Genomic DNA, 27,500 nt, shown 5'->3' with positions numbered 1-27,500 from the left:
TCCTTAAACATGGCGTCTGGTATGTCTTCATCTGCTGGAGAGGAGAGAGGGCGTAGAACAAAAGAGATAGGGTGAAGGACAGAGGGGGGGGGAGAGAGAGCGTAGAACAAAAGAGATAGGGTGAAGGACACGGGGGGAGAGAGAGAGAGAGAGCTGAGATTAAAATACATCAAAGCATGCATTATGGAGCTAAACATTGTGCTGAAGGTTACAGTTGACACAATGCCACCTTCTGTTACTCACCTGCCTGGAGAAGGCTGGGGAACATGAGACCGAAGAAGAGCTGCTGGAGTATCGACCTGACAGAGAGAACGACCATATGAGTCAGGGAGGGTGAGTCAGTGCACTCGTTTACCTTCAGGAGCCGCCAAACACTGTTCAATAACAAGCAGACATCTGTCTGGGCTGGGCGCATTGTTGTCGTAAAGGCCATGGGATCTAGCAGTCATTTCTATTTTAATAGCAGATCATAATGCAGGTGGACAGTCATACAGGAAGTGATGTCGTAATGTCCTCCCATGCCGACTCCTACACTAAAGTACAAATGCAACGACCAGAGCAATCTAGTAAGAGAGTGGCGCCAGCGGAGGTCCAAAATGCGTGACTCAGTGGCCAATGAATAGCCAGGAAGGGGGCTCGCGCTACGTTTGAATGCTAAAATAAAGCTGATCATATACAATTTGATTCTTTAAAACGTCATACACTTTCAAAGTACATCACAAACAGTCCATTTTGCTGCAACTCGACAGCGCTGCTTAATCCAGAACCTTACTTCAGGGAACTATTGTGAGGTAAAAAACTGGTCCATTCGAGTGAATGGAGATGTCGCAACTCTCCTATTATACGACTCTGAAAGCAACCCCACTCCAAAACACGCACGCACGCATGGGTGTGCAAGCACGCACGCACGCATGCACGCATACACACACACACACACACACACATACACACACACACACACACACACACACGCGCGCGCGCACGCACACACACACACACACTCACCAGGCAGCACTGGAGGCCCACCAGCCGATGCTCAGCAAGTCTGCTATGGTCGGCTGGAGAGAGACGGCAGGAGAAAGTCATGTACTGTAGAGTTCAGATGTAAAAAAATCTAGCAGCTCAAGCCAAGGGAAATTTAAATGTGTGGCCATGTGTGTACAATAATGACCTGTGGTAGAGAGTGCTTGGTGTCAGACAGGTTGTGTGTGGTCATGTGTGTACAATAATGACCTGTGGTAGAGAGTGCTTGGTGTCAGACAGGTTGTGTGTGTGGTCATGTGTGTACAATAATGACCTGTGATAGAGAGTGCTTGGTGTCAGACAGGTTGTGTGTGGTCATGTGTGTACAATAATGACCTGTGGTAGAGAGTGCTTGGTGTCAGACAGGTTGTGTGTGGTCACGTGTGTACAATAATGACCTGTGATAGAGAGTGCTTGGTGTCAGACAGGTTGTGTGTGGTCACGTGTGTACACTAATGACCTGTGATCAGAGTTGGGGGTAACGCGTTAATGTAATCACATTACTTTTGTCGGTAACGAGTAGTGTAAGGCACTACTGTACCTAAGTGCAGTAATCACATTACAGTTACTAATCAAACGCTACCTCGTTACATGCGTAGTAGCAAGACAAGTTTAGAGAGAAAAGATCTCCGTTTTAATAGCAGATCTTGTGTCCCATCAGACGGGTCACTTAACTGCACAGCAGAATCACCCATGGTGCCAACATTTCAACTTTGTATTAGCATGCAGAACAGCACTATTAGTCGACACATAGCTTATCAGATAACTAACATCATACATATAGAACAATAAATCATTTTAACCTCCAAAACACATTGACAAACAAACAATTGACACAAAAACACAGTACCCCCAGGGCATGCTGGGAACTCCGCCCACTTTCCTCTTCCACGGGTCAAATTTCCCAGAAGGCTTTGCATAACTTTTTACACTCTGTTTTACAATTAAATCAGGCTAAAGAGTGTTAGATATAAATAATATGTATTTTAACACAACATGCAATTCTGGAATATCTGAATATTGGACTAAATTAAATTAAATTAAATGTAAACGTAAACCATAAGAGAAACCCACATGCAGCGATGGGGTCTGTAAATACCCCTTGTAAATACAACTTCTTATAGTGAAGTGGGCGCAGTGCGTATGTTCCGTAATAGTCTGCCAGCAATCTGCCAAAAAGCGCCGTCTTCTACAACAAGTTTTTGTTGCGCGGAAGGACAAGAATGTAAAACTGCAAACGCCCTGGACAGAAGCAGCTAGCTACGGTAGCCTACGACATAAACCTCTCAAAGCATCTGCAGTGAAAACATGCTAACACAAAGCTGGTTGCAGTCTTGCAGACCCAAGCTGAGTCGCCTGCCTCGACCCCAAGCAAGCAGCAACAGCTTGCTTTTCACCAGGTAACATCAAAATCAGAGATGGACAGGCGTGTTGCCTCCTCCTACATGGTAGAGGAAATGTTGCCAGTTTCAACAGTAGAATGAAATCGCAATTTTTCAGAAAAATATTGAGCAAAATACAGATGGCAGGGAACGGACAGCCACCATCAGACAGGAAAAGTTTTGCAACCTACCTTATTACGATAGAGATTTGTGCTAATATATGGGCATATATGTAAGGATTAATGTTGTATTGTTAACTGGCAAATTACGTGACAATGCATCTCAGGCTTACGGAGTAACGCAAAAGTAATGTAACGAGTAGTGTAACGAATTACTTTCTCCAGGGAGTAATCAAGTAAAGTAAGGCATTACTTTTTTTGAAAGTAATGTGTAATGTGTAATATATTACTTTTTTGAGTAACGGACCCCAACTCTGCCTGTGATAGAGAGTGCTTGGTGTCAGACAGGTTGTGTGTGGTCACGTGTGTACACTAATGACCTGTGATAGAGAGTGCTTGGTGTCAGACAGGTTGTGTGTGGTCATCTGTGTACAATAATGACCTGTGATAGAGAGTGCTTGGTGTCAGACAGGTTGTGTGTGGCCATGTGTGTACAATAATGACCTGTGATAGAGAGTGCTTGGTGTCAGACAGGTTGTGTGTGGTCATGTGTGTACAATAATGACCTGTGGTAGAGAGTGCTTGGTGTGGGACAGGTTGTGTGTGGTCATGTGTGTACAATAATGACCTGTGATAGAGAGTGCTTGGTGTGGGACAGGTTGTGTGTGGTCATGTGTGTACAATAATGACCTGTGATAGAGAGTGCTTGGTGTCAGACAGGTTGTGTGTGGCCATGTGTGTACAATAATGACCTGTGATAGAGAGTGCTTGGTGTCAGACAGGTTGTGTGTGGTCATGTGTGTACAATAATGACCTGTGATAGAGAGTGCTTGGTGTCAGACAGGTTGTGTGTGGCCATGTGTGTACAATAATGACCTGTGATAGAGAGTGCTTGGTGTGGGACAGGTTGTGTGTGGTCATGTGTGTACAATAATGACCTGTGATAGAGAGCGCTTGGTGTCAGACAGGTTGTGTGTGGTCATGTGTGTACAATAATGACCTGTGATAGAGAGTGCTTGGTGTCAGACAGGTTGTGTGTGGTCATGTGTGTACAATAATGACCTGTGATAGAGAGTGCTTGGTGTCAGACAGGTTGTGTGTGGTCATGTGTGTACAATAATGACCTGTGATAGAGAGTGCTTGGTGTCAGACAGGTTGTGTGTGGTCATGTGTGTACAATAATGACCTGTGATAGAGAGTGCTTGGTGTCAGACAGGTTGTGTGTGGTCATGTGTGTACAATAATGACCTGTGATAGAGAGTGCTTGGTGTCAGACAGGTTGTGTGTGGTCATGTGTGTACAATAATGACCTGTGATAGAGAGTGCTTGGTGTCAGACAGGTTGTGTGTGGCCATGTGTGTACAATAATGACCTGTGATAGAGAGTGCTTGGTGTGGGACAGGTTGTGTGTGGTCATGTGTGTACAATAATGACCTGTGATAGAGAGCGCTTGGTGTCAGACAGGTTGTGTGTGGTCATGTGTGTACAATAATGACCTGTGATAGAGAGTGCTTGGTGTCAGACAGGTTGTGTGTGGTCATGTGTGTACAATAATGACCTGTGATGGAGAGTGCTTGGTGTCAGACAGGTTGTGTGTGGTCATGTGTGTACAATAATGACCTGTGATAGAGAGTGCTTGGTGTCAGACAGGTTGTGTGTGGTCATGTGTGTACAATAATGACCTGTGATAGAGAGTGCTTGGTGTCAGACAGGTTGTGTGTGGTCATGTGTGTACAATAATGACCTGTGATAGAGAGTGCTTGGTGTCAGACAGGTTGTGTGTGGTCATGTGTGTACAATAATGACCTGTGATAGAGAGTGCTTGGTGTCAGACAGGTTGTGTGTGGTCATGTGTGTACAATAATGACCTGTGATAGAGAGTGTTTGGTGTGAGACTCTCACCACATAAACGGAACGCGGTCCTGCGGCGGCCTTGCTGTCCTTCTCAGGGTCACAGACAGACTGGTAGTCGTAGGTCTTGTTGTAGGAGTACAGAGAGGTGTTGACCAGGTTGATCATCAGCACAGGGTCCACCTCGCCAAAGAACTGACCTATCTAGACACGCACACACACACACACACACACACAAACACACACACACACACACACACACACACACACACACACACACACGCACGCACACGCACACACACCAGAGAAACACAGAGTCAAGGTACATAATTGGCAGGGGGGTCTGGGGGTCTTCCCCCACGAAAAAGAAATTCTAATTTAAATTTAAATTCCCTGCATTTCTACCTAACACCACCTAACATCTAGGAACAGCTACCAAAAATGTTAAATTATGCCATACTAGATAGATTTCAGCATTGAGGCACTTACAGTAAATGTGTTTCAGGGCGAATATAAATATATAAATGCCCTTCTGGCATTTGCCCAAATGCCAGATGGCCAGTCCGTCACTGATCTTTATTGAAGAGCATCATGAGCTACAGTACGTGTTCTGCCTACAGCCTCATGAGCCTATTCCCGATGTCAATAAAGATCCTGATTTTGCATTTAATCCATAGTGTGTGATTACAAACTCACATACCGTCCACTAGGTGGTGTTTTTCCCTTTAACTGTCACAAATCCTTCATCATTCCGTCAAACACCAAATGTATCACTCTGAGGCCTACAAAATAACCTGGAGGCAGAACTCTCAATCTCCGGCTGCTCAGAGTCCTCTCTCGACTTCAACTACAGCTGTGCAACAATCTCCGACACAGGGGACAATTGTCACCAATAAACTCATTCTGCAGGAATGGAAGTCCCCCACTGCACCCTCTTTTCAGCGGTGGTTGGCGGACATGACCTCTGTTATACGGATGGAGAGACTCAGGTTCCCGAGGACCAACTCACTTAAGAGATCTCTAACTATTTGGGACCCGTTTCTGGCCTACCTTGACGAGGTTAGGGGGCGACGGGGGACTCGCCCGGCTGGTCTCTCATGGACCCCCTTGTGTGAGATCCCATGCACAGCATCTCTTGCGGGCACGTAAGCACCTTGTGCGGCTGGTGGCACCATATCATGATATTGGAGTGTCGATGTATATGTTTTTGTTTTTTGTATTATGTATGTTTTTTCCCTTTTTTTTCTTTTCCCGTATCTGAGATTGTTTGTTGATGTTTGTTGATGTTCTGAAAATTATACAATTACAAAATAAAATATTGAGGGAAAAAACACAAAATGTATCACTCGCAATGTGAAAAGGAGATTGCAGGACGCTTATACATACAGCACATATGCTTAAACTCATACATTTAAAAGGGTCAAAGGTCAAACAGCAGATGTCCTATCGTCCTGACTGTCATGGAAGGTATCCAAACTCACTGTATATCATATCATAGACACACGGGGAACTGTAACAGTAACGAGTTATCATAGCGGAGATGACCGCTGGCGCACCCAGGGGACCGACTTCACCGCAGCTACCATGACCGACTGGGAAGCCCTGAACATCCTCTCTTTGATCCTCCTCCAGTGGCTTGTGTTGGACTTTACTGGAGACATGGATGTACTACTGTCCTGCCTGAGCGTTCAAAGCCCTCCACACCATCTCACCATGCTCATAACTTAGCTGAGCCATAAGACCTTCATCTGACCTCTACAAGTGATTGATGGATTCCTGTGACAGAGGTGAGAGAAGAGCCAGGTATGTATCTAAAGCCTGATTACAGGCAAATGCTTGTTTGAAGTTTTCAGAGTATGTTGTTTCATGATTTATATGATTTGATGATTTATATCTTCACCATCACTAATCATCTGGAGGAAGCCAACAGATACATTGCCCTCGCCCAGGTAGACACACATGGCTACCATAAGCTGAAGCTAACTCACCAGGGTAATATACTCCTCTTGATTGGACATGAGAAGGAAACCCCCATCATCCAGGATCACACAGTCCACATGCTGCAGAGTGAAGAGATAAACAGTTATAATATTGTATGAAGTACTTCTTAAATAAAGATACAAAAAAATGCAATGAATACATTTCTGCTACCACAACACATGAAATTCATCAGTCTATTTTTCAAAGACACACAAAGGTCTTAGCTTTCTATATGGTATGGCAATACCACAAAGACAAAACATATCACGGAAGATAATCAAGATATGTGGTAAAAACTGTAGGTGAAGTGCAAAAGGATGTGGGTCACTTGTCCTTGACTGACCACAACTATTATGTTTCTAGTATGTCTGTAGTATGTCTCTTGCATGTTTGAATCTAGATTCTTGACTATTGATCATGATTGTGTGTTTTATGCAGCACAACAAACTGAGGAAATGAATGTTTAACGTAATAATTAATAGAAACCCGTAACACGATTTACTTAACGCCAGCAATCATTTTTGTAAGTGAAAGCATATGATTTTAGAGTGACACTTTATACTCTCCTTTAAACTCTCCTGTTTCAGTATTTGTAGTATACTGCCACCTGTTGAAACAATGTCTCCCCATCGCTGGATTTGCTTACGTAGTGGTTGGCAGTGAAGACATTTATATATATATATATATATATATATATATATATATATATATATATATACTGTATATATATATATAATTAGATTTTTACATGAGGACAGACAATATGTGACAGCTAAACATGTTATACGGTATGTATTTTGATGCTGCAATAGGATTGTTTATATTTGAGAAAGATAGGAAAGTCTTTAATAAGAATATATGTTGATATGACCAAAATTTAGCTATCAGATAAATTGTATCTAAAACAAATTCTACTGTAACAACAAGAGTCTGGTTGCTGTACCTTATCATTCCTCAGACAGCCACAGATCTCATCTTTGCACTGAAGGGGGGGATCACATAACGAGGAATGAAATAGCGTATACACTAATAGCTGAAAGTATAACAGAAATAGTGCCAAGAGGATTATGAGTGCAAACTACAACACAGTGGTGGACAAAATATACAAACATGACTTACATTCACTTTCAATGTAGCATTCATGAAACTGTTCATCCAGGATGTGACGTTGAGTTTCACTCCCACCACTGCAGGGAGGGAGAAAAAAAAACATGAACTATGGAAATATACTATTTCAGTGAATGAGTCTTTTCATGTGGATTGTGTATGACATGAGGTGACGGCCCCGTCTGGTCATTGGCAAGACTGACCTGCTGGTTTGAGTTTGACTTCATCGATGATGAGGTCCACAGCCTTGCTCACCAGAATACCTGACTCGGAGCCAGACTCCCTGCTCTCTGCTGCAATACAAGAGGGAGATGACAGCAATCATGGCAATTGTGCAGAAATCCTGCTTAACAGTACATAGTGAACATTAAAGCATTTGAATTGTACTTATTTGGAAGAGTCACAATCGATTGCAAGAAATTCCACACATTTTTTTAATCCGCTTGCCTTGTGCTCTTCCACAAGTGGAGTCCGTGAAGCCAGTACATGTGTTAATGCAGTCAAGTGTAACTACCGCTAAGTTACAGCGCTGATGTCTGCTAGACAGATCAGTGGAGATAACAGGGAGTATATTCAGGGCAAGGAGAGGAGAGGGGTGGGGATGAGTAGTGGAGGACACAAGAGGGGAGAAGGAGAGGGATGAAGAGTGGCGGTATCAGAGAGGCCTCCAGAGTGAGATCATTGGCAGCTGAGCTGGAACGACGTTCCAAAGAGAGAGGAGGATAGGCTCACTGCCAGACCACACTGAAGATGGTCACGCACACCAGATCACACGCAAAGCAAACCTATCGGGGAAGCTTACCGTTGAAATATGGAGCGGTGAAAATATAAATTTCATTGTCCAGGGTCCTCTTGTAGAAGCTGGACTCGTACGTCTCGGGATTCTCGATCCACTCGTCCCCGGCGCTGAAAGCGTTAACACACTCACGTAACTTAATATATGGGGCCGTTATGGGCATAAAACACAGACGAAATGTGTTTGAAGCAGATGTATTAGAGCAATTGAAATTCAAATCTGCAGCCAGACTTTAGTCGTCAAAATATGAGTCACACCCAAAGCAATGGATGTATGACATGGATGAGATCCAGTAAAAGCAATAAGAGATTGTATTTCAAGTTTTATAGTTGAGAGGAATATGCATCCATCTCCAACTGGAATGGTGTCATCTAACCGAATGGAACGGCTGAATTTCATATGGATGAAAGTAGCAAAGAAAAGTAAATTGAGGAAAATGAGAGCTGCGTTTGGCTGCTGGATATATGGATTTGAACCGTGTCCTGTGCTGGCCTGGCAGGCTCTGCGAGTTAATTTGAAAACATCTAAATCCTCCATGTTCTGGAAAGGAACCCAGTGGACCAGGTGAGAAGAGTAGCCAGAATTAGCTCAACCTAAGAGCACTCAGTCATCTGTATCCACTTTCATCTCACACATTTACACCATCAGATATCTGGGCGACCGCTGACGTGCCGCTTCGACCAGGGCCAGAACTAACACTGTCAAAGTACAAGTCAAGGAGAAAGTGAGATGTATGCAGGGAGATTACCTTCTGGGATAGACTCTTGTGATCCCTCCATCTGTGGCTACAAACCTGGCCACTATCCCATCCCTGAGAACATGGAAAACACCAGCCAATCAAACATCAAAGTGAATCACAGAGCGAGAAGATAATCAGATTGGAAAGAGTGTGCATGTTTGCGAATGCAGCATGGCCTTACTTAAGGAACAGGCTGCGAGCAGATTTCAAAACAAATTGTTTTATTCACAGAGTCACTTGTCTCTATACCGTATATCCTAATGCTGAACAGAGAGACTGTACTGTGCGTTAGTGTGTGTGCATACAATATATGTCCATGTGTTTGTTGTGTGTGTGTGTGTGCGTGTGTGTGCGCCCCTGCATGTTCAGTGTGTATCAAAAAAGTCTTAATGTGGATTATTTCAGACAAGTGGGCACACCATAAAGGGAAACACACTGATCTAATTACTTGACTCTCATCTCAAATCAACATGTCTTGGCAAAGCCCGGTATGGTTGGGTGTGAGGCGCATTCTGTGCCTTGTTTTCATCACGTTTCATCGGACATGATCAAATCATGCAGAGCAAAGAGAACACAACTGCTACAGTAAACGGTGTGTGGATAACCACCAGCCATGCTACGTTACTGGGTGGATGCAACGCAGATGTTTACACAGTGTCTAGGGAAAAAACAACATTTTTCTTTTCTTCCTCTACATTAACAAAATGCAGTTAAATACTGTGAGGGGGAAACAAGAGGAACTCTGATTTGCATTGCTCGAGTCAGAGTCCTCCACGCTATGTGTAAATATGGTGCAGCAGAAATCTACTCACACTGTCTGTTCCCTCCAAAGTTGAACCAGCTCAGATGTCAGTCCGGCATCCAGGATCAGTCGACTCACCAGGGACACATTACCTACAGATTCAACCAGGTTAGATGCGTTTGAAAAAGAAGACTTTCGATGTTAACACTGTTTAGAAGAGAGAAGAGTGGCGAAGGGCGTAGTGGTCGTCAGTCTGTCCATACAGCGTTTTATTCTCAGTCAGCACCAGCGCACTTTCCTCATTAAAAAGCAATGGGAATCGTCCGCAAGGTGCACAAAAGGCTGCAGGAAAGCAGCCAGCGTTTTTTTTTTTTCCATCAGAGCGGAGCGCTCTCAACAGTTCAGAAATGTTAAACTTCAGAAAAGCGCTCGGTGACGTGAACCGCTTTTCCCATACCGGCCATAGCAACAACATGGGAAAGTCAAAGTGGCGATGGGGTAATCGGACCTTGTGGGCTAATCATTGAATTTACATTAGGTACTACAGCGATCATAAAGGCAGTATGGATTAACGTTATACGTAAACCGTGCTTGTTCTACAACACTGTATTGTCTGCTTAAAGCTACATTAGTAACATTAGCTTGCTAACAGTCTAGAAGTGCCAACAGCTGGTTAGTGAGTTTTACACACCCAAAAGATGCTGACAAACACTATGTGGACACATAGCCTTAGGTGACTTTTTGAAGAAGGAAGGTTGCCAGTTCAGATCCCTGGCCCATTTGGGGAAATCTGGGCAGGGAAATTGAATCAGTCATACTTTCAGCTCCCTCAAGAACTACCACTGATGTGCCCTTGAGCAAGGCATTTTCACCCATAATTGCTCCACTGGCCAACAGCAGAAGTACTGGACAGGCTCTAAGCGTGAATATGATGAATGGTATGAATGTGAAGCAGGAGGCTACAGAAGAGCCAAATCCCTCCCTGGATGAATGAAGGGAGAAGGTTGATCTCATGGTACTTGTCAGGAAATCAGACAGCAGTGAAAGCTGTTGGTGTAGGCCAGGGGGGTGTCCAAAACCTTTTGAATGGGGGCCAGATTAGATAATGTGCAAATATCAAGCCAGCTGCTTCTCGCATCATGGGTTGGGTATGGGTTGTAAAAATTGTACTCTAAGGATTTTGTTTACCATCTGAAAACATTAGTTCTGCCTGTGTTGTTCCTACATGGTTCTTGTCTACAAACTATGATAGTGCTGTCATCATTAGGCGAATGGAAAAATGCAAATTGAACTTGCTTGATTTACCAATACTGTGTGGAGGGAGGGCCACATATAGTATATTTTGAGAGACAAGCCGAGGGCCACTTAAAATCGGTCCGCGGGCTGCAATTGGCCCCCGGGCCGGACTTTGGACATGCCTGGTGTAGGCCGTCTCTGAGGCTGAGCAGCCATTATAGACAGTCAGAGAGCAGGAGATGTGTGAGAGATTGGCTGGTGTAGCTTTAGGGTGTGAGTGAGATGATGCCAGAGTAGTGAGTTCAACCTCCATTGTCAGGAGATATTTATGAAAAACTACAAGTATGAGAAAGTGTACTTTTTATCAATTAAATATCTAGCGTTTAATGTTTAAATGCGAATTCTTAAACACAACTTTCCCTAAGCATTCAGTTAAACCAGGTCCATAACTTTGTATAAGCATTCTCTGAGCAAAATCGCAGCAACACAGCAGCAAGAAATGCATTAACTAATAATATGTAGAGAAATATATGACGTGACCTTGGACGAGATGGAAGGATACCTAGAGCCATTATCTGCATGGTAGTAAGATCCATTAGAATGATAACACATCAAACTTCATGAGTCAGTGGAGACGTGGTGACAACATGAGGCTTCTAGGAAACTCAAGTCCATCAGGCTGATGTCACCGTACTAATCAAATGACCAAAGTGATATCACCATCATGATATCAGAGGGGGAAAACCCACTCGTATACATACACAGCTACACACATACACTTCCATAACTACACACTCATAATGACGCACGTGTTATTGATTGAGGTGACCTTGAGTGGGCCTGTGGTTTTACAATATTCATACCGAGATACAGCAGGCTGACATCAGAACAGGCATGCGTGTATCCAGTGAGATCAAAAATGAAGGGATGACTCACATGCACGTGTCGTGTTCCTCTCAATGTACTGGTTGAAGTCGAGGAGGAACTCGGTGTTGTTGGCTGACACCGTCAGATCCTTGCAGTACACCCTGAAGAAAACAATATTGCTGTAGTGATCATCAGTGCATACAGCAACACTAATGAGTGTCTTTCACAAAGATCATCAGTTCATCATCTTTTACAACATTTCAGTCCGGGAGCCACGACTCGGGAAGAACACTCACCTGGGAGCAATGAAGGTGTGACCAAACTCATCAAACCTCTCTGGCTGTATGGTCTCCATGGCTTTATAAAATACAAACACACACAACGCTTTAGGACCTTCATTTATCAGATCATGAAGCATTCCACAATACATGTTCCTGCTAATTAGGCTAGTCCTCAGAAAGCTGGCAGCTACATACATAACATGTTGAAAGTGCTGTATGAATTCACATATTCATAATAACAATAAAAAACATTATGTATATACTGTAGCACTTTTCCAAGCAAGGTTACAATGTGCTTTACAAAACAAGATAAAATCACATTGATCACAATTAACAGAGCAAAAAAAACCATAACACATAAGAGTAAGTAGGACTACAAAGGTAGTAAATGGATGGCCATGTTGAACTTTAGGAAATGCTGGTGGTCAGAATAAATGGACTCACACACGCATGCACACGCACGATTGGACACAACACAATTGGATATGACAGATATGAGGTGCTGGATAAGGGTAGAGAGTAGGATGGAGCAGCAGTTATGGAGGCATAAGAAACTAAAGGAGTGATAAATACTTGCCTTCTTGCCCTGTTGTGTGACCCCAGTGAGAGGAAAAGAGAAGAGTTTAGAGTCAGATTGTAGAGTGAGAAGAAAGTGATGTAAAAAAGCTTCAGACACATGATGCAAGTCCTTTGCAACTGTTGCAAAGTAGCAGCACACAAGTCCCACAGCAGGCAGCCCTGTACAGCAGAGAGAGATGCTCATTTGAGAGCCACCAGACAAAATGTCTCAACGTCTCAAAGGCTTATATGTACATGCATGTGGCCCACGAGAAGTGACCAGAGGGAGACAAGAGCATAGGCACGCAATGAGACACTGTGTCCAAAGAAAAGACATGTTCACTGAATGCCTTCCTATGGCGTGCCGTGTCCTCCCTGGCTTTGGACGTCATTCAAAAACGATGCCTAGCCTTTCTTATCTCATAAAAGCATCAATGAGCATCAGTCGCCGCTCTCCTAAAATGAAGCCATCTTGGACGTTAAAAAAAAGTCATGCTGTCGGGGAGTTTGTGCAGTCTGCGAAATCTATTACTAAGGGCTGAGAGCTTCGACGGGGTCATGGAAATCTGGTGCAGGATGAAACAACCTCCTCCACATAAAACATTACGGGCGGGTTTCATTGTGGTGGTGTCTCTCTATAGACTGGGCCGGGTGGCGCTCCTCACTTGTCCATCACCATCTCTCTCTCTCTCTCTCTCTCACACACAGATGGACCCGACGCTAATTCAACCCCATTAATAATTCGCTCTACTAAACACACAGCATTCCTTCATCGTCACGATGAAAGATCTGAATGCGTCCATCATCAGCAGCCTTGGCTCGGGAACATCCCCGATGCTTTAGGAGGGACAGTGGCTGCAGGAAACCACCTACTGGAGGGAAGCGGTAAGATGGATGGAGGTACTGGTGGTCTGGCTCCAGAGTGAAACTCTAGACGGGCCGTGCTACAGAGATGGTGAGTGTCCCCACTCTGCCTATCAGAGAGCAGTCTGTGGCAGTCAGGCACCTATCAGAGCAGTCTGTGGCAGTCAGGCACCTATCAGAGCAGTCTGTGGCAGTCAGGCACCTATCAGAGCAGTCTGTGGCAGTCAGGCATGGTGTGTTACTTTCTTTAACAGGCCCGTAAACGTTCCGACAGGCTTTATGGCGCACTGACAGACTCTTTATGGCGGCGAGGGAATGATACAGAGGCAGAGAGATCCAGTCAAAATCTCATCTGCTGGAATAACTGCTCCATCAGCCGTTTATGCTTATGGCATCACATCAAAGTGATAAGGAAACCCGCTAAAGCCAGATGGCTATGTGCTGAACCAGTCTTTCTCCACTAATTATATTCCATGATCAAAGAGCCCACCCACTGATCCATCTCTAAAGCCATCATTAAGCGTTCATAACTCCACAGTCAGACTTTCTTCCTTCCATCCATCCATCCATCCATGCATCCGACCATCACAATTTCACAACCTCTCCATCAGAATTATCATGTGTGCTTTAATTACATTTTTAAACTGCTGTTTTACATTCTAACAAGCCAATGACATGGCTAGAAAGATTTGTGTCTCAGAAATCAACATAATGATGCACAGCCATACTTTGGTTGTCGTTGAACTTTTGTTTTTTTATTATGATCCTATCGTGCTTGTATCAAATGGTGAACCCCATAGCGCACATCAAATCACATCAAATCCTATTATGAGATAAGCATATGGTCCCATCCAGCCAGACATCCATCCACATAAGTAACATGCAGAGAGGGGAGGACAGAGAGACAGAGACAGAGAGAGGAAGACAGAGAGACAGAGACAGAGAGGGGAAGACAGAGAGACAGAGACAGAGAGGGGAGGACAGAGAGACAGAGACAGAGAGGGGAAGACAGAGAGACAGAGACAGAGAGGGGGAAGACAGAGAGACAGAGACAGAGAGGGGAGGACAGAGAGACAGAGACAGAGAGGGGAAGACAGAGAGACAGAGACAGAGAGGGGAAGACAGAGAGACAGAGACAGAGAGGGGAAGACAGAGAGACAGAGACAGAGAGGGCAAGACAGAGAGACAGAGACAGAGAGACAGAGACAGAGAGGGGAGGACATATAGAGACAGAGACAGAGAGGGGAAGACAGAGAGACAGAGACAGAGAGGGGAAGACAGAGAGACAGAGACAGAGAGGGGAAGACAGAGAGACAGAGACAGAGAGGGGAAGACAGAGAGACAGAGACAGAGTGGGGAAGACAGAGAGACAGAGACAGAGAGGGGAAGACAGAGAGACAGAGACAGAGAGGGGAAGACAGAGAGACAGAGACAGAGAGGGCAAGACAGAGAGACAGAGACAGAGAGGGGAAGACAGAGAGACAGAGACAGATAGGGCAAGACAGAGAGACAGAGACAGAGAGGGGAAGACAGAGAGACAGAGACAGAGAGGGGAAGACAGAGAGACAGAGACAGAGAGGGGGAAGACAGAGAGACAGAGACAGAGAGGGGGAAGACAGAGAGACAGAGACAGAGAGGGGGAAGACAGAGAGACAGAGACAGAGAGGGGAAGACAGAGAGACAGAGACAGAGAGGGGGAAGACAGAGAGACAGAGACAGAGAGGGGAAGACAGAGAGACAGAGACAGAGAGGGGAAGACAGACAGGGTTGTGCAGTGTAGCATTGGTTGGCAGGAGAAATACAGAAGAATAATGACTACTTGCCCCAAGAAGAAGCTGTAAGATTCCAAAGTAGAAGCAGGACAGGAGAGGAGACAAGGGAGAATAACTTGTATCAAATTCAATTTGGAATAAACAGAAAAAATATGATTGTTTGCACACGTGTGTGTGTGTGTGTGTGTGTGTGTGTGTGTGTGTGTGTGTGTGTGTGTGTGTGTGTGTGTGCGTGCACGCATGCGTGTCTGTGTGTGTGTGTGTGTGTGTGTGTGTGTGTGCGTGTGTGTGTGCATGGGTTGTCTCCCTTTGAGTTATGAGCAACTATTAGATGTTGATGGCTGTCAGGAGAAGCAGGCAGAGTGAGTGAGCCTGGGAAGCACAGCCAGAGGAAAAAAACAATACGTTGGAGAAGAGGAGAAGGAAGGGAGGAGGTGAGGGATACTAAAGAGGGGAAAAAGAGAAAGAGGTGAAGACAGCTTTACAGCCCAGAGGGGGGAGAGGGAGAGAGAGGGGGAGGGGGGAGAAAGGGAGGGAGAGGGAGAGAGGGAGAGAGAGGGGGGAGAAAGGGAGAAAGAGAGAGAGGGGGAGAAAGGGAGAAAGAGAGAGAGGGGGGGAGAGGGAGAGAGAGAGAGAGAGAGAGAGAGAGAGAGAGAAAGAGGGTCCAAGCTCTCATTAGGACATTGAACACTGATAGAGATGCAGGACTTAGAGAGGAGCATGTTAGGCTGTTGGTAGCATGTTGTCCTGTGCTAGCCTTCAGAAAAAAAGGTGGCATGAAAGAAAAGAGGGCGGAGACACAGAATCAGACAATCTAGTGGAAAAGGGGGGGGGGTGCACTGGAGGGGGGGGGGGGGGGGGGTGCAGTGAAAAAGTTTGGAGAGAGAGGCGATAACGAGCCTGGGGAGGTAAGGGAGGTTTCGTCTGCTCCCGAGCCAAGAGGAGGGCCAGCGGAGGGATGAGAAGAGGGGGAGAGCAGAGGAACATGCAGCCAGCAGCGGAGCAGATGAAAAGAGGCAGTGTGTTTGGGCTGGGCATGTGTGGGAGTGCAGCAGGCCATCTGACCAGTGGCTTCCACTACAAAGGAAAATCAGTGTAGAGGCCAACTGATCTGATGAGCAAATACAAAGGAGCGGCTCCAGCTAGGAGCAGGAAGTTTAAAGCAAGTGGAGCTACTGGAGGAAATGACCCTCCCAACGTACGTACTGTATACAGTGTGTCTGCAGTTTGGTGCCCACTGCCGACTGTACAGCAACGTGACAGCAGACGCCGGCCATACTCACATGTAGCTTGCTTGATGTCGTCGTCGTGTTTGGCTTGAATGAAGTGCTCACTGTATTTAGGCAGAACAAGGGCCAGGCTGGAGAGAGGAACATGGATGAGATGGGTGAAAACATAGAACTTTGAGGATGGAGGTTGTTTGGAAGAGTTGTTGATGTGTTTGGAAAACTGATTATCCATCATCTGCAGTCCAATAAATGTGCTTTTAGTCACAAAAACAATAATAAAACTGTTTGATGTTTCCACATTTTTTACCTGGAGATGGTAAAAACATGGGATACGTCTCAGATGCTCTGCCTGTGATAATGCACATTTGCATGAAAATGAAAATGCCTATTTACATAAATATTATGCAGCATGTAAAATGACCAAAAAGAAATCTCTTATATGTAGTAGCTCATTCAACAAGGAGATGCTGAACACGTTTCAGGCCATAATAAGAGACTAGAGAGTGGTTTAAATGGTATCCTCTATCGACTGGAGAACTCTCGGTAGGTAATGGCAGTAAACACAATAAAACGGTTCTTTACTGCCTCAATGAAACATAATGATAGTATTATGGACTAAATAGTATAACACTGGTGTACAGTATCTGCCCATGTGGCTGAGAGGGCTCACCTGTAATCTGTTCCATTGACTGGTGCCCAGGTGTAGGTCCTGACTCCTCTGTCTATATACCTCTGTCAAAGACACACAGATACTGACCTTCAGAAGTGCTCAGGAGATGTCATGGTTCATGGCATACTGGACAGTAGGAATAACACAGGATGCTCCAGGTTTTGATCTCGGCTATAGAAAACCTTCATATTGGATACAAACTATTCTTGGATAAAACCATCATCAGTCTGTTAGATCAATGATTCTCAACCTTTTTCCATATAAAGCACCCCTAATTTAGTCCATATTAGGGCCACAGACCCCCATATGATAAGAGTTTGTCTCCCTGACCCAAACCTAAGAATATTTGTATTGTTAGATATGATGTTGTCCAGAATTCCATGACTAACGTTATCTATATTGTAGGTCACATTAGAGAGAACTCCTTCTCAAGTGTGCGTTATATATTTTTTTATACATGGAAATAATGGTGACGTTTAACAATTTATCAATTTTCTGGGGACCCCCTGGAACCCTCTCAAGGACCCCTGGTAGTCCCCAGACCCCAAATTAAGAACCACCGTATTAGATAAACACTTTATACTATCACTCTATTAGATAAACCATTTATCAGGCTATTAGGTAAAACCTTCATGCTATCTGTCTGTTAGATAAAAGTATTTATCGGTCTATTGGATCAAATGTTCATACTATTTGTCTGAGACACATGTTTCATATTAACCATTTAAATGGACTGGTACTTAAATATCTGTTGCATTGGCTGAAGCAGTTACAGGTAAGAGAGAGTATACAGTAAGTAACCAGAAGAATTGCAGTGTTGTCACTTCTTATTTAATCATTTTTAAATACACTACAGTATATTGATATTGCTCACTTCTCACTGCATGAAACGCTGCAGTGTAGTTCTTCTGGATTTTTTTTTTTTTACAACAAATTTCATAACAAGTACAAGTACACTGCGGCACTGTTGCAGACTAGGTGCAGGGCAGATGCATGGTGGGAGGCATCTGCAAATTCATCCTAATTAACTAACGATCTTGGAGTTTGTGGGACCCCAAGATAGCGTGCTGTATAAGCCCCTCATTCTGTCTTACCTCATCCTGAGTCTTCACCAGAGTCTCAATGGTCTGTTCGCCTATCTCACCATCGATCATCATTCTCCTGATCTAGAGAGAGAGAGAGAGAGAGAGAGAGAGAGAGAGAGAGAGAGAGAGAGACACACACACACACACACACACACACACACACACACACAGACACACACACACACACACACACACAGACACACACACACACACACACACACACACACACACACACACACACACACACACACACACACAGAGGGGTTTTCAGTCTCATTGGGTGTGATTCATTGGCTATCCGCTGATTTAAAAACCTTCTATCTCATAACTAGTTAGTGACAGTAAGTAAATCACAGTAGGGGACCGATCATGACAGCTTTATGAGGAGACATGAGACATCCGGCACCTGGCTGCTTGTCTGTGCACTCATCCACCCTTGTACCTTTGCTTGAGTGAGTGTGTGTGTGTGTGTGTGTGTGTGTGTGTGTGTGTGTGTGTGTGTGTGTGTGTGTGTGTGTGTGTGTGTGTGTGTGTGTGTGTGTGTGTGTGTGTGTGTGTGTGTGTGTGTGTGTGTGTGTGTGTGTGTGTGTGTGTGTGTGTGTGCATAGCCTGCATAGCTACCTCCACTTTGATGTCATTCTCCAACTCTGCGTCCAGGAAGTCGAGGGTGACAGGTTCCTGGAATTTAGGATTCTGAGAAAAGGATGATGAGTTTAGCTGGAGATACTGTATGAGTCAGCACAATACTATACACACACACATCAACTACATAATGACACATTGGTGACACTTTACATAAGGGTACATTAATTAACAGTTAGTTAATGCTTATGGGTGTAGAAATTTGATTAGCAGGAGCAATGGCGGCCTCTGCTGCCACAAGTGGTAATCACAGGATGCTAACTATGCTAGCTACTTTCCCGTTTGTACGTTCAGATATCAGCCTTATTTGACTGTTTCTGTTTGTAGGCTACTCTCTACTTTGCTAACCTCTCTGTAGTGTTTAATAACTGATACGCTGGAAGAAGAAAAAAGCTCTAAATATCACCAAACGTTGTTGTATCAACTTGTTTTATTCAAGAATAGCTACGTTATGTTACGTCCCAGAGCCTCGTTACTACAGTAACAGGTGACCGGGGCACAGATTGGGAAAGATACCTGCGCCATTCTCCCTATAAGAAGTCAGTGTACCATCAAAATGATTTAGAAGCTGTTTTATTCAAGTAAAGTAGTTACATATTGAGCTTAGCATGAACAGTAACAGTAATGTGTCTAGTAATCATTTACGAATGGTGTTCATGTTAACTAAGGTGTGGTTGGCTTGAGTCATGAAGTAAGTAAGTAAATTCTATTTATATATACCTATATCTATATCTATACAGCGCTTTTCACAGACAAAAGTCACAAAGCACAAAGCAAAGTCCCATGAGGTTAAGGTTAGAGTAAGCTTACGACCAAGGCTGTTAATTAAAGGTTAGTTAAGTTAATGCTTAATACGCAATTTACTCTTTCTGTAAAGTGTTACTGAACAACAAACAAAAATCCTTTAATGTAGACCTATTACAAGTTGGAACGGTTTATTTCAGCCATTTAGCTGGAGGCAAATGTTATTATGTCATAAAGTACATTGATATAAGTCTATCTGAAGCCTGCTGAGTTGTTACAGTAAAACGTTTTAAAAAACACAGTAGACCATTTAACTGCTGTTATTCAGAGTCAGTCTCTTACCCTGACAGTTGGCCACAGAGAGAAATACTACTCCACATCTTTCTAACGCAATTCCATTAAATGAAGATATACTGTAGTAGACTTTACTTATTTCAGCCATAATGTCCAATTCTATCCAAATTCAGGACTGATGCCAATCAACATTTCCCTTCCCTCACAAATCAAACCCACTCCAGGATATTGGAAAATAGAGGCCAACAGATGGCGTCGTCTTGACAACACATCTATAATAGCAGGCCCAGCTGAATCAGATTTGATACAAAGTGACACCGAGCCTATTAATGTCCTCTCTTAAAAACCCTATACGTCTGAGTGGCTTTATGGCGGTATAAAATGGTAGCAGTAATATAGTGCTTCTCTATAAAACAACAGTACATGCAATGTGATACGAGTCTGTCCTGCAGAGCGTTTGTTCACTAGACCCTACACAGGCAAAGTTCACCAACTCTGTGCTGTAAGACACACTTGCTGTGACACAGCAGGAGCCTATGTGGCGTTGATGCACAGATGGTAGATGTTGGATTTCTTGTTTTTATCGGTGAAGCATCTCTGAAAAGTGAACATCTACTTGAGCTTTCAAGGGAGGGATAGAGAAAGCCAGTCTATCACTTCCACAATCTTCAAATGCTCCAGAGACACTCTGTACTTCTGCTCATTATAATTTGGACAGAGGAAGTTGTCATCTTACAAAGGAGGGGGGGGAAAACGATGGTAAGTTTGATGGTATTCGACCAATCACAAGTGGGGAAATGAGCGGATACCCACCTTCGAAGGTATTCGACCAATCACAAGTGCGGAAATGGGTGGATATCCCGCATCTGAAGTACAGATGGGTAGGCGAGAGCATTTGTAAATTGCAGGAGCCAACGTGTCTGTCTTTAGAGGAGGGACACAATCTTGTCTGCCATTTCTGATTTCCCCAATTTGGCCAATTTCCCCCTGCTGCCCCGGTCGCTGCTCCACCCTGTGCCGATCTGGGGAGAGCCATAGACTAGCACCATGCTCCGACACATGCGCAGTTGCCAGCCACTTCTTTTCACCTGACCGCAGGGAGCTTCCCCGGCAGGACGTAGCACGTGGGAGGATCACGCTATTCCCACCAGTTCCCTTCCGCCCCGAACAGGCCGACCAGAGGAGGCGCTAGTGCAGCGACCAGGACACACATACCCCTAATCCGGCTTCCCACCCGCAGACACAGCCAATCGTGCCTGTATGGACGCCCGACCAAGCCGGAGGTAACTGCGACCCTCGTGTTGGTAGGCAAGGAATCTACCGCTACACTACCCGGATACCCTGCCATTTGTATCTTAATTATAATTTCATTTCACAGCCAGGGCCCAAGTTGCGCTTGGACAATGACCTAGTGTTAGATGGAGTGTGAATCAGTATGGATGAGCAAAACAATGAATGAAAGAATGAACAAATTAAATGAGAATAAGAATCGAGTTCCTTACATTTGATGATTAGCGAAAGAGGAAAAAATGGAGAAGCAAAAGAAAGATGATGAAGATGAAGCGTCTCAACATGAAAATGTGAAAAGAAAGAATAAAAGATGAGTTCCTGGCAGCACTAACAGAATAAAAGATCAAACGGGCACAACAAGAGGAGAGGAGAGAAGGTTAAAAGAAGGAACATGTGAATGTGGCACAGCAAACAGAAACAAGACATCAATGGAGGAAAGAGAACGTGAGGTGATGAGAGAGAAGGAGTGACTGAGAGAAACCCTGTCTGTGAGCAGGAAGATGCAGTGAGGTAGGTGCAGGTGTCAATAATAAAACATGGGGCGGATTTCTGTGATGAATACAAAATGTGCTTTCTGTACAAAGGTAATGAAATACAGAAAGAGCCAGGGAGGAGGGAGGAGGGAGGAGGGAGGAGGGAGGAGGGAGGAGGGAGGAGGGAGGAGGAAGGAGGGAGGAGAGGGGGATGTGCAAAGGTCACTATCGGTATTCCCACGCTCCCCCGATTGCTTGAGCCAATGAGACGATGAGTGATTGGCAGTTGGCCCTGCAGTATGAGAGCCTCACAGCGCACACACACACACACACACACACACACACACACACACACAGCCCAGGGGATGAGAGGGAAAACTAACGCTAACGGGAGATTGCTGCATTGTCCTCAGAGAATCACGGACATGAAAGAGAGAGAGAGAGAGAGAGAGAGAGAGAGAGAGAGAGAGAGAGAGAGAGAGAGACTGGCTCGTTTTTGAGGAAACTCTGGCTTATCACCGGCATCTGTCACTTCCTCTCAGTCCCACCCATCTCACACACACCCAAGCATGCGCGTGCGCGCCCCCCCCCCACATACACACACACAAACACACACACACACACACACACACACACACACACACACACACACACACACACACAGACACACACACACACACACACACACACACACACACACACACACACACACACACACACACACACACACACACACACACACACTTGACATTTCCCATGTCAAAAATAAACACATAAACAAAAAAGTGATCATCATAGGCAACAGAAGAAAACACCATCACTTCAGTTTAGGGGAATTCCAGGAAGGAAGGAAGGAAGGAAGGGAGGAAGGAAGGAAGGGAGGAAGGAGAAAATGTAATATGGTATTAAAAGGAGATTTTAAAACTCAATAATTTTAAGTGATGTAGCGGACCGTGGTCCTATGGTGACTATTATTTCTATTGTAAATTCAATCTATTGCACTGCTCTACAGGAAAGTCAACATGTTTACAGTAATAGCTATTATAGTATAACTATTTACATCTACTTCTGTGCTCTAGCTCTACTTTGTCTCACCTCATGGAAGGTGACTGCATACTTATTAGTGAGCCTGAGCTTCCTGTTACGGATCCTTTTCTAGCAGGAAGATGAGAGAAAGATACACGGGGTGGTTCAGATGCATGGGGCGGTTCAGATGCATGGGGCAGTTCAGTGAAAGATGCATGCAGTGGTTCAGATGCATGGGTGGTTCAGATGCATAGGGCAGTTCAGAATGATGCATGGGGTGGTTCAGATACATGGGGTGGTTCAGATGCATGGGGTGGTGCAGATGCATAGGACAGTTCAGAATGATGCATGGGGTGGTTCAGATACATGGGGCGGTTCAGATGCATGGGCTGGTTCAGATGCATAGGGCAGTTCAGAATGATGCATGGGGCGGTTCAATGAAAGATGCATGGGGTGGTTCAGATGCATGGGGCGGTTCAATGAAAGATGCATGGGGTGGTTCAGATGCACAGGGTGGTTCAGATGCATGGGGTGGTTCAGATACATGGGGCGGTTCAGATGCACGGGGTGGTTCAGATGCACGGGGTGGTTCAGATACATGGGGCGGTTCAGTAAAAAGATGCATAGGGCGCTTCTGTGGGAGAACAACTTCATATTGGAGAGGTTTGTCACGGCCTGTTTCAGCACAGCCACAGCCACCACAACCACAGAGCCCACCGTTGTCTCTGTCCACTGTCTTCCTGACAGAGGTGACTGCCACACCACTTTGAACATTTCCTTTGAAAGCCTCGACACATAAACAGCCATGTCTGTGCACAGTGACTGCACAAACACACTGCACAGGCACAGGCACACACTGGCTGAGTGTGTGCTGCCTTGGTCAGGGTTAAGTGTCCCAGGCTGGCTGATGAGATTGGATCCATGAGCGTGTGTCTTTGTGGATTAAAGTGTGAAGGGCTGCGGCTGGATGGATGGGATATGAGTCGTCCTCGGGGAGCGCCACCCTCCAAGATCCAGAGGGGGGCCCCCCCTCAAAGCGCTACGACCCCAAACACAGAACTCAGGCCTGGGCAGCACATGGCTAGCCACTCGGCGGCCTGTCAAAGCCATGCTCGCCTCGGGCTAACGGGCGATGAGCTGGGGGGCGGGACTTGAGCCAAAAGGTGGTTGGGGACCCCTCGCCGGGTCATGGCTAATCCCTGCTAGGTCGCATCTCAATACGTGCCCGGTGGCTAAGAATGCTGTTGCATTTATTATTCTATTCTACAAATGCTCAGACAGAGGTCTTCTGGCAGGTCACGATACGCAGTGCCGAGGGCGGCAGCACTGACCTTTTATATTAGAATAATCCTGAATATAAATGTAATAGTAATGTGCATTTACTGTGAACACACTCACTAGTATTTAAACGCAGTTCAACGTTGAATCTGAGCTGCCCTGAACATCATTGATATCACTCTAATGATCTTTGACAGTTAGATTTGTAAGAGCACGTTTGTGACTTATTCCGAGCAAATAGGTCTCAAGGTGGAACAAATGTGAAATCCTGTTTTAGGGTGGGTTTCCCCCCTTTGAAATGCATTGACTGTACTACGTGTCACGCAGCCTCTTTCTATGCGTCATTCTAAAAACATATATGCCCGTTTGCTGCCAAGTCCACATAACTGTAGTCACATGGTAATGAGTGACCTTCTCGCTGACATCTGAGGACTGATGCTATCAAGTCGTCCTCTTAAGTGGGGGATGAATTTCATCTTCTACCAAGATTGATGAGGTGACGGCACATGGAAAAGTTTGAAAGGAGCCTGTGCCCATCTGCTAGCCTGCATATTATTCATTGAATTGAAAGCTAATACAGTCTATTCAAACGGTTGGCGTGTAACCATGTGGGCTATTCAGATGACAATATAATGTTTCAACACACAGATATGCAGAGCCAAACACAGTGATAACATGTCATACCTTTGGCTGGAGATTAGGGTGAAGCAGGACGTAGCCGTTGGGATCAATAGCAAAGTAGTATCCGTTAGGACCGATCTGAAGAACAAAGAGGAGGGAAACCACAGACATATCAAGACATCTTGGCAATGTGCAGTATTATGATGCTGAGGCAACTGTAATGGCCGTTAATACGACGTGCGTAAAAGAAGGCCTCAGTGGTCTTAAAAGCATGTGATGTGCGAGGAAAGGGGTGTCGTCAGCCATTGGGACTTTTTCATGTGTGCGTGGTTTTCACAAAGATGTCAGCACACAATGACACATCTAATGATATCACATCACTCAGTAACTGAGACAGAGGGAGAAAAACACACTGGGCAGGGATATCACAACTGACTTGTTTTGATAAGTGTGTGTGTGTGTGTGTGTGTGTGTGTGTGTGTGTGTGTGTGTGTGTGTGTGTGTGTGTGTGTGTGTGTGTGTGTGTGTGTGTGTGTGTGTGTGTGTGTGTGTGCGTGCGTGCGTGTGTGCTTGCGTGCGTGCGTGCTTGTGTGCGTGCGTGCTTGCGTGCGTGCGTGTGTGGCGAAATCCCAAATTTTATATCCCGATGCATACCTGTATCTCCTGAGCGATATCATTACTCATTACGATAGTCAATATTATCTAGTATCGCTGGCCAGCCTCCTCTCCCTTTCTGTCCGAGGAGTCTGGCGCGGCGGGTCTCCATAGTGGGATTGCGATGGGCAGCGCTTAGCGGCAGTGCCCTTTGAAAATAGTTTCCAACAATCCAACTTGCCGTTTTCAGCGTGTAGCAATGAGCTAGCGTGTAGGTTTCTGCCCTTAGCTTGCTAGCTAGTTAGCGTTGTTGTTTTCACTGCGGCCGCAGGGCACTACAGCGACACACAGGGAGGAGGGAGCGGAAGCCGCTCTGATTGACATGGTCGGAGCCAATGACAGAGCTTCTTAAGCGGGGAGCGGACATCCGGCAGCGACTGAAACAGTCGCTCGAATGAGAGAGCAGAGTAGAGCAGGGGAGGGTTTATCCCAGTTATGGAGACCTGTGGCGCCAGACTCCTCGGAAGGGAGAGGAGGCTGGCCAGCGAGACTAATATTATCATCAGAGTTTTTATTTCTTTTGATTTTTATTTCTTTTTGTTTTTATGGGGGTTAGGTGGAAACACAGATAGCATGTCATGAAATCCAAGTAAACAAATGACAATGAAATAATTTAGTTTTAGTAGGCTAAGTAAAAAAACATTTTGCTTGTATTTTTTTTATCGTAGCATTGTCACCTGATATGGGAGTGAACTGAGGTGGGGCATATCAATGATTTCATTTTGAATTGAATGGGGTCGTAACACGTGATGGACACTATGCCACACCCTCACCAGGGGCATTTAGAGACACTATAGAAATCACAGATATCCTCGTTAATGATCTCATTTACTGAGGTAGGTAAGATGTGAAGCACTTTTAGAATGTAGACTTTTAGACTTTTAGACTGTCATAACAGTTAAAAGTTCCTGCTACAGTAAGTACAGTAACCAGTGAGGGGTCGGACTCGGCAAGCAGGGCAGATTGTGCAAAACTGTGCAAAATAAATCAATAAATAAAATAAATCAATATTCAATATTGGTAAAAAGAAATATTGCATATGGCGGCAAATATCACGGTATTCAATATTATTGAATATAGGCCCAAGACTGGTGTGTGTGTGTGTGTGTGTGTGTGTGTGTGTGTGTGTGTGTGTGTGTGTGTGTGTGTGTGTGTGTGTGTGTGTGCGCCAGTAGCGTAGCCAGACTCGGCTCATTGGGTGTGCCACAGAAAGCCAGGGTGTGCCAGGGGGCGGACCATTGGTCTTTTCAAACCAGATTTAGAGGAATATTTGTGTGTTGTTTGCTCCTTTCGCACTCATTATTAGCAGGTAGAAACAGTCAATTAAATTGTATTTAAAACCACTTTGTTTAGTATCTCAAAAAAGTCTCACCTACTTTTTCCAATGAGTGTTCTAGTCGGGAAAGAACGCAAATTTGGTTGGCATGTTCGTCTACTGCAGAGAGATCTGTAGCGTCAGTGTCCTCTGGCCACAAACCTCCGGTGTGTTGGTGGCTGCGTTCCCCGCTGTTAACGTCATTGTTTCGGCTGCATCATCTTCTTCATCATCATCTGTCTGTTCTCCACTGTACACCACCAATACAGGTGCGGGAACGGGTGCACTTACAATCCGCACTTGTTGAGGGGGAGGGTGACGACGAGTCATCTTCTTCCTCGTTTCTCGCCTTTGCCGAAAAAGCTTAAAAGCGAGCTTTGTTTCATGTCTTCCTGATTTGGCGCTGCTGCTGCTGCTGCTGCTGCTGTGCTTGCATTTGTTTACTTTACGTGGACGACAGCTTAACTAGCTTCCCATGATGCTCCGGGGCACATAGGGCAGCGGACAGTTGGACACAGTGCATGACAGCGTTGACATGTGTTTTGCAGACAAAACAAAACACTTTTTTTACCCCATTTTTTTGGGTGCGCCAGTGGCCTGTCTGTGTGGCATTTGCACACCCTAGCGCACCCGTGGCTACGCGCATGGTGTGCGCACGTGCACGTGTGTATGTGTGTGTGTGATAAACTCACTGTGAAGCGTGGCGTGAGCTTCTTGACGTCATCCAGAGACACATCAATCGCCATAACCCCAAGAATCAACTGGTTCTGGTGCTAAGAGAACGTATGAGGAGAAAAGGATGAGAAGAATATTATATGGGCTCCCACTGTTGTTGACCCCACATGCCACCATGCGTTCATGC

At 45.1% G+C, this 27,500-nt stretch overlaps 1 protein-coding gene across 1 annotated transcript in view; it reads right to left on the bottom strand.

Moving 5' to 3' along the window:
• Positions 1 to 27,500, bottom strand: part of LOC310792517 (voltage-dependent calcium channel subunit alpha-2/delta-1) — a gene marked incomplete at both ends in the record, with an annotated part of 92,594 nt that overhangs the window by 6,433 nt on the left and 58,661 nt on the right. Inside the window, 19 exons of the mRNA XM_083654198.1 lie at positions 1 to 34; positions 244 to 299; positions 1,006 to 1,058; positions 4,427 to 4,579; positions 6,364 to 6,435; positions 7,299 to 7,337; positions 7,475 to 7,542; positions 7,666 to 7,755; positions 8,265 to 8,368; positions 9,007 to 9,069; positions 9,810 to 9,891; positions 11,912 to 12,003; positions 12,139 to 12,199; positions 16,601 to 16,677; positions 17,217 to 17,278; positions 18,311 to 18,382; positions 18,923 to 18,994; positions 24,733 to 24,807; positions 27,331 to 27,411. The exon at positions 1 to 34 is cut by the window's left edge and continues 87 nt beyond it. Of these exons, the coding sequence (XP_083510324.1) occupies positions 1 to 34; positions 244 to 299; positions 1,006 to 1,058; positions 4,427 to 4,579; positions 6,364 to 6,435; positions 7,299 to 7,337; positions 7,475 to 7,542; positions 7,666 to 7,755; positions 8,265 to 8,368; positions 9,007 to 9,069; positions 9,810 to 9,891; positions 11,912 to 12,003; positions 12,139 to 12,199; positions 16,601 to 16,677; positions 17,217 to 17,278; positions 18,311 to 18,382; positions 18,923 to 18,994; positions 24,733 to 24,807; positions 27,331 to 27,411 (1,406 nt within the window). The remainder of the gene's footprint in view (positions 35 to 243; positions 300 to 1,005; positions 1,059 to 4,426; positions 4,580 to 6,363; positions 6,436 to 7,298; positions 7,338 to 7,474; positions 7,543 to 7,665; positions 7,756 to 8,264; positions 8,369 to 9,006; positions 9,070 to 9,809; positions 9,892 to 11,911; positions 12,004 to 12,138; positions 12,200 to 16,600; positions 16,678 to 17,216; positions 17,279 to 18,310; positions 18,383 to 18,922; positions 18,995 to 24,732; positions 24,808 to 27,330; positions 27,412 to 27,500) is intronic.

The sequence above is a fragment of the Poromitra crassiceps genome, assembly GCF_964638095.1.
Source record: "Poromitra crassiceps genome assembly, chromosome: 18".
Taxonomy (NCBI): Eukaryota; Metazoa; Chordata; class Actinopteri; order Beryciformes; family Melamphaidae; genus Poromitra; species Poromitra crassiceps.
Note: the sequence above shows the minus strand (reverse complement) of the source record. Positions and strands in the feature narration are given on the sequence as shown.